Source organism: Dendronephthya gigantea, unplaced genomic scaffold, assembly GCF_004324835.1.
Source record: "Dendronephthya gigantea isolate DGI-Jeju-01 unplaced genomic scaffold, DenGig_1.0 000003F, whole genome shotgun sequence".
In the NCBI taxonomy this organism is placed as follows: domain Eukaryota; kingdom Metazoa; phylum Cnidaria; class Anthozoa; order Malacalcyonacea; family Nephtheidae; genus Dendronephthya; species Dendronephthya gigantea.
In genome coordinates, this window is record NW_021163013.1 from 1,243,074 (window position 1) to 1,251,370 (window position 8,297).

Here is an 8,297-nt window from a genome sequence, read left to right on the forward strand (position 1 = left end):
CGAGACAAACTTTTTATATATACAGCTACTTATGTTATCAACCTACACATTTTTTGATATTATTACTGTAACAAAAGGATGGCAGCTCGAAGATCAACTCGTAATCACAATGCGGACGAACAATCCGAACCAGTATGCAATGAACTCCTAAGCGCAATCTGCTTAAAGCTTGACAGTATCAACGACTCACTACAAGTTATCATCAAGAACCAGCAAAGTGACCAGCAAAAGAAGGATGACCAATACGGAGTCATTGTTTCATCAGTACAAGACATCCAAAATAACATGTCTATCACCATGAAGAAATCCGCCGAAACAGAATGGAAAGAAACGATACTCAAGAGCAAAAAGCGCGTAATCCACACGTGGAGACGACATTTAAACAAGCGCAAGCAGCCCTACTGGCACAGCCTCAACAGCGAAAACACTGCGAACATCTACGAAACATGGTCCAACAAGCAGAAACCAACTGTGCCAAAGAAATTCCTGATGAAGGAAATCCCAAACGAAGACCCCAACGAGCGAGCTATTCGCAAAGAAACAGCGATGAACGAATTCCAAGCCGAAATCCGACTGCAAAAGGTCCGCGCAGAACGCCACAGATCAAACTACAAGAAGGTTGATGAAGAAATGGCCAAATTCCTTCAGAATAGTTTCAGCGGAAACGAGCTTGCTGAACTTGAGAAACTATGGGACGAAGACATCTCGCACGAAGAAGCAAAATCACAGTCAAAATGGGAATCAAAAGAAGAATGGCTCGAAAAATACGATCAGCAATTCGATAACGAAGACATGATCAAGCCGAAAAATTCCTCACCACGTCGCCAACGCGATTCTCGCCACCAAAACAGATCACCAACAACGCGGGAAAAACAACACGCTCGACCTGAACACTCTACCGACCGCTCAACTCCGAGATCATTAAATCATGAAACGAACAATAACGAGAAAAAAACCAAAAATAGCCTGCCAAGTAACCCAACAAAACGTTTCCCTCACCAGCCAAGTCAGCGCCCCGAGAATTCGAACAAGAAAAATTCGCGCTACAATTCTCATCAGCCAAATTAACGCTACGAGACATCGAACATGAGAAACCCGCATCCTTCCCAACGATCAAGCCAGCACCACGAATCTTCCAACAAGATGCGGTACATGTGCAATCATAGTGACCGGAATTGATATCAAACTGAAGAACGGCAAAGCGTGGAATATAAAATGTCAGATGAATTGTAAATCGCGAACGTTATATACGTTCTACTCTGCACAAAATGCGAAAGTTTTTTATGTCGGCCAAACTGAAAATCTCCGTCACAGAGTTATGGAAAACAGACAGCAAATAAACCATAAAGAATATTGCCACTTAGCAGTAAGTGAGCACATCAGAAAATGTAGCAATGGCAACTTCCAGATTATGCCGATTTATCAATGTGACAGTCATTCAGACCGCTTAGTCAGGGAGTCGAAGGAAAGAGACATTATAACTATACTTCAGCCGGATTTAAATTCATGTCAATAATAATACCATGCAGTTTATGTAGGATTTTGTTATATATTTTCATATCTGTGATTGTGTGAAATATTTATGTAAATAATTACCATTAAGTAATCCAACACCACACGTGTAGTGACGTAGTGGCAAACCAGTGAAATATGTAAATATAGGATATCACAACTCATTTCTTACAAAGTATTCAGCACCTGAGGAGCTTTCAATAAAGCGAAAACGTTTGTGCAAAATGATTAGATTTAGTGTTGTTTGATATCCTTTGTCTGATCTTCATTGCTTCCGAGACAAACTTTTTATATATATATATATATATATATATATATATATATATATATATATATATATATATATATAATATTATATGTAATATATATATATATATATAATATATATATATATATATATATATATATATATAATATATATATATATACACCCATTTGCAAAAACGTTGGCCGCAGATAGATAGATAGATAGATACTCGAAGTCTAATTAGAATTGCATATGATTACATTTGCATGGGATTTCTATAATATTACACAACATAATTATGCAATTCTAATTAGATTTCGAGTATCTATCTATATATCTATCTGCGGCCAACGTTTTTGCAAATGGGTGTATATATAATATATATATAATATAATATATAATAATATAATATAATATATATAATAATATATATAAATATATAATATATATATATATATATATATATATATGTATATATATATATATATATATATATATATATCCTATTCATATTATATTTCACGTACCAGCCTTACGCACCCCTGTAAAGGCCACATCACCTCTTAAATAAGTTATTTTTTATACTACAAACCCCCTTTCAGAAAAAGCCACTAAGGTACCTCCTTCCCATGAAATCAAACTCTTCCAATATACCTAAACACCTATAATGCAAAGAGATTGCACTATTATTAATAGAGGATTCAGGGGCCGGTTGTATAAAAACGTAGTTAACTTTAACTATGATTAGCGCTAATCACTGTAGTTAAATCCTTAACTATGATTAGTTAACTACACGACTTAACTGCGTTGCACAAAACGTAGTTAGTCGGATGATTAATTAATCCCGTATAGTTAACTTGCGTGGAGCTTGCGTGGGGTTGTTAAACAGAGAAATAACATGAAGTATCTCGTAGTTATTGACCGCTATTATTCATTTTGAACAAGACTGTGGACTCGTGTTTACAAAAATTGACAGTATTTTGTTCTAAAATATTGAAAAAAAGGAAATAAAACAAGGAAAAAATTCAAAATAAATCAACGAAAATGGCGCTCTTAATATAAAAAGGTCGCGTTGAGTCAAAATACCGGTTGCAGTTGAAAATGGAGATGGCCAATCTTTGCTAGGATCGCAATTTGGCATCGACACGTCTCCCGAAGCAAAAATATACTCTGTTGCTGCCCAAATGACAAAAATAAAAGCATATTGAACGTTTACAAGCTTCGACGGGGCCTTTTCTGAGTGTATAACGTTTGACAACCTTGGTATGTGTTGATTTTAATGTTTTCTCACTCCTTGAAAGCTCAAGACGCCATTTTTAACCACGATTTGGAAAGTTAACGATGCCCTTGAGGATAGTTAACTTTAACTACTTTTTAACTGCAGTTAAGGCTAACTACACTTTTATACAACCAGCTTAACTACGTGATTAAAGTTAACTACTTTTTAACTCTTTTTAACTACTTTTTAACTGCCGTTAGCGCTAACTACGTTTTTATACAACCGGCCCCAGGCATGAAACTTTTATTGTGATACTAAGGTAGATTATTTTTTTGTTCATGAAGTGACTACCATTTGATCAGGGCCGTAGCTAGACCGCTTAATTGGGGGGTGTATATTCATATATTCATGTTTATATACCATAGGAACAATAGCACACAAAAGAAATCATTCGGGCATAAGACGAACATATGAATATGCACCCCCCCAATTAAGCTTCTGGCTACGGCCCTGCATTTGATATGTCACCTGTGAATACAACATGTCATTGTAACTGAATCTAATCATAGTTATTAGGAAATAAACATGGTTAGGAAGGCTAGTTCAAAATCATGCTTATTTTCTAGCTAATACAACAGGAATTCACATGTACTCTCATGTTCATTCTTAACTTACCAGTAAAATATAGCTGGAACAATTTTTTATTAATTTTATACTTGGGATAGAGTCCAATTTCCATACTCTGAAATACAGTACATTATTTCCAAATAAAATATCTAATCAATCAATGTATTTAATGCTGTACAAATTATAACTGTTTTTTTAGGATATTTGACTGGATTTGATGGGGGACAATACAATGCCCAACTATCGATGATTGTGTTATAAATACTGCTGACATGACAGGCAAGAAATCTGTGGACATTCTTAGAAAGGTATTTAATCACAATAAATTTCGAGGAAAAACATGATTAATGCAACAAGCCTGAAAACAGTTCTCGGTTTTCAGTACTAACACCTGAAAACGCAGTTTTTCCTTTAAGGTTGACATAAAATGTACTATGAACATTTAAGGACAACATTGCAATATACAGGGCTATAGTTTCAACTTTCAGTTTATTTGCAAGAAACATTCTTCACTGGACACAATGTTCATATTTTCAAGATTTTTGCATGATATTTTATAGCAAGTACACTAATGTGTCCATATAAAGTTTGACACAAACTCTTCAAACCTATCACAAACAGAAAAATTGATGCGCATTTGTTCTGATGTTTGGATAATTTATCATCTGCTTACTAAAATATATGCAAATTCACTTATTGTGTACTACAAAGTTATATTTATTTATTGAAAACTCAATGATGACTCTTTTAATAGCTTGTATTTTTGTAAACAGAAAACCACACATTACATATATAATTCTGATATGGTATTTTAAACCTTAGTAATTAAAAGATACAGGCCATCCGCTCTATTACGTCTTGTCCACCCTGACCATGGGGAAAATGCTCTTAATAATATGTGTCACTAAAACACTGTCATCCTCATTAAGCCCAAGATATGATAAAACAATTGCTTTGTCCACTTCACAACCCTCCTGTTGCACGAAGCCAGCCTTTACCTGAGATTCTAACATGGCTCGTCTCTCCTTCACTTCCTTACCAGATGGTTTATCACCTTCAAAACAGAAAATATCAATAAATGTGAAATTTCAATAAATATTCCACATAACTGATAAAGAGATGTATCTAATTAGGGGTAGGGCAGTGGGGGAAGTGCACACGCACTGATGAAATGGTAAAGCACCATTTAGGAAAACCCACACTAATGCATTTATACAACTTCTAATTGCATACATACCAACCAGAAATCGTTTAGAATTCGGTTGACTCAAACACTTTGAGTTGGGTGTGAGGTCGTGTTTTATTCCACGTCTGGCATCAACACAATCTTTTTGTACATTTTCTGCATTGTCTGAACACCGAGAGATCTGATTAATGACATCCTTGTACAGATTTCTGCGTGCCTTCTTAGGTGTATGTGACGTTATTGCTGTAGCTCAGCCAATCCGGGACAGCCTGGGTCGAGCATGCGGGAGAGGGAGCTTGTAGGGCGAGCATACTAAAATGGTTGCCGAGCTTTTGTTTGTAAAACCTTTTCTTTTGTTTATATACTCAGTTTAAACAATAAAACGTTACATGGTGTCAGGAGTAAACCGAATTTTAGAATGTCGGGTCCCGAGGAGGCCAATCATGATGAGATTGCTGAACAAAACGCTGCAACAACACAGCCACAAGTACAAAGTTGTCAGATGTTTATAGTGAACTTAAGCAAGTGACGTTTTTAACAACAGAAACGGCATGAGTAACGTCAAAAGACTGGGTCAAGGATTGTGATTGGTGGAAAACAAAAACTTTACTTCCGGTCAACGTACGTGTTGTCAAAAACGTCACTTGCTTAAGTTCACTTATGTCCAATGTGCCACTTCCGCACAATCTGAGCGTGAAAGGAAACCTTGCAAAGAATTGGAAACAGTGGAAACAGGTATGGAAAGCTTACGAAACTGTCACTGATTTAGCCAAGAGAGACAGTTCTTATAGAGTAGCAACGTTTATAACATGTATTGGATCCGAAGCACTCCAAATACATATGGGATTGCCGTTTGCAAGCGACGAGGAGAAAAATGATATCACTACAGTGATGAAGCTTTGGGACGATTATTGTCTCGGTAAGACCAATGTCATTTATGAGAGATATAAATTCAACAACCGAGCCCAAGAGCAGAATGAAACTATTGATGAATATGTAACAAGTCTACGCTCCTTAGTAGAGACATGCGAATTTCAAAGTTTAAAAGACGATTTAATTCGCGACAGAATTGTCTGCGGAATTCGTGATAATGGCGTGCGGCGGAAGTTGCTGCAAGAATCTAAGCTAACTCTGGAGAGATGCGTTGATGTGTGTCGAGCAGCAGAAGCGACGAAAAATCAACTCAAGGATATAGCTAACGTCCAAGGGGCAGAATCACCAAATGATAGCGTCTACAAAACCGATACTCAAAATCAACATAAAGCAAACAAATGGGATTCCCGGAAAACTAGAGATGGGAAAGGCTGCAAGTATTGTGGTAAACAGCACGAGAATATCAAAGAGAAATGCCCTGCATTCGGTAAAATCTGTGCCAGGTGTGGCAAGCAGAATCATTTTGCTGCCAAATGTAGAAGCAAGCCACTTGTTGACCACAGAAACGTGAATAATCTTAGTGACAGCTCAGAAGAGGAATTGTTTACTGTTTCTGCTGGCGACAACACCAAAAGTGGAAATGCCAACTTTGACAAGAAGATTTATGCAACCATGGAGATCAGCGGGAAGCCAGTTAAAATGCAAGTTGACTCTGGTGCTACTTGCAATATCCTCCCAAAACACCTTTTACCACCAAACACAGAGATCCAAAAGAAAGCTAAAGAGCTCATCATGTACTCCAAGATCAAAATGACAACCTTGGGAACAGCAAAAGTAAGTTTTCGCAATCTTAAGAACAGTAAGAAGTATCGAGCAGAATTTGTGATCATTGAGGGAAATTATACACCAATCATAGGAGCCAAGGCTGCTCAGCAAATGAACTTGATTGTTGTTCAAAAACAGAATATTTTACATGTAAGCACAGAAAATGTTGCCAAATTGCCTACTGAACATAATCTGACTAAGCAAGAAATACTAAGCGAGTATTCTGATGTTTTCAATGGCCTGGGAAAGATGGATGGCAAATTGCATTTTTTAGTTGATGAATCGGCCAAACCTGTTGTCATGGCCCCACGGAGAGTGCCCATTGCAGTAAAAGAAAAGCTGAAAGCAGAGTTGGATCGACTCGAAATGATGGGAGTGCTTACAAAGCAAGAAGCACCAACCAAGTGGGTATCTAGTTTAGTTGTCACTGAGAAGGCTAATGGTCAAGTCAGAGTCTGTATCGACCCCCAGCACCTTAACAAGGTACTGAAACGAGCGCACTACCCCTGCCGGTAATTGAAGAAGTTCTTCCAGAGTTAGCCAATGCTCGAGTTTTCAGTAAAGTTGACCTGAAGGACGGTTTTCTACAAATTGAACTTGATGATGAGTCAAGTGAGCTGACAACCTTTCAAACACCCTGGGGCCGTTATCGCTGGCTTCGACTGCCCTTCGGAGTTGCCCCAGCCCCTGAAAACTTTCAGCAAAAGCTTGATCAGAACTTAGAGGGACTGAAAGGTGTGTATAAGATCGCAGATGACATTCTCATCATTGGCCAGGGACCCAACTCAGAGAAAGATCATGATGCAAATCTGAGAAATCTGTTGGAGAGATGCCGTGAGAGAGAAATCAAGTTAAATCCTGCAAAGTTTGAGTTCAAGTGCACCAGTGTACCCTTCATCGGACATACACTAACCCAAGAGGGATTAAAGCCTGACCCGTCTAAGATTGTTGCAATCACTAAAATGGAAAAGCCACAAAATGTCGAAGCAGTGAGGCGACTCATTGGGATGGTGATGTATTTATCGAAGTTCTTGGATGGACTTTCCTCTGTTTGCGAACCACTGCGAAGATTAACACAAAAGCATGCCACTTGGGAATGGAAAGAAGAACAGGATGCTGCATTCGAAAAGATCAAAGAGCTAGTTTCTACTACACCAGTACTGAAATATTTTAACCCAAGTGAGCCAGTCCAAGGCGAGGGAGATGCCTCCTCCACTGGACTGGGTTTCGTCCTTACACAAAGCAGCCAACCAGTAACATTCGCCAGCCGAGCACTCACCCAAGCAGAGACCAGATACTCTCAAATTGAAAAGGAACTTCTGGCTTTAGTCTTTGGTCTCGAGCACAATCATCAGTATGTATATGGAAGAAAAATTACCTTATGGACCGACCACAAACCACTCGTGGCAATATCGAGGAAATCCTTAGCGACAGCCCCCAAACGCCTGCAAAGGCTTCTACTCCGCCTGCAACAATACGACACAGCTATTTACTACAAGCCAGGGAAGGAGATGTATGTGCCAGATACATTGTCCAGAGCCCATCTGAAATCCTGTGAGAGATCTAAGACAGAAGATGAAACCGAGCATGTCCATGTAGCAAATTTCTTACCAATGTCAAAATCACAGTTCGAGGAATTACAGAAAGAAGCAGAAATTGATACCTCAATGAAGAAATTAATGGAAACCATCAGGAAGGGTTGGCCAGACCAGAAAAGCCAAGTACCGAGCGACCTTCATCCATATTATAGCATAAGAGATGAATTGTCGGTCCATGAGGGAGTGGTGTTCAAAGGTCAAAGAGTCGTC

General features: G+C 38.3%; 1 protein-coding gene across 1 annotated transcript; it reads left to right on the plus strand.

The window, feature by feature from the left end:
• Positions 1-2,750: 2,750 nt before the first annotated feature.
• LOC114539380 (uncharacterized protein K02A2.6-like) lies at positions 2,751-7,005 on the plus strand. Its single transcript, XM_028560008.1, has 2 exons — positions 2,751-3,022; positions 3,805-7,005. The coding sequence occupies exon 2, from the start codon at positions 5,452-5,454 to the stop codon at positions 7,003-7,005; it is 1,554 nt and encodes a 517-aa protein (XP_028415809.1). The 5' UTR covers positions 2,751-3,022; positions 3,805-5,451.
• Positions 7,006-8,297: the final 1,292 nt, after the last annotated feature.

Excerpts from the sequence above, each read along its gene's own strand:
- LOC114539380 (XM_028560008.1), top strand. The coding sequence starts at position 5,452 with ATGTCCAATGTGCCACTTCCGCACAATCTGAGCGTGAAAGGAAACCTT.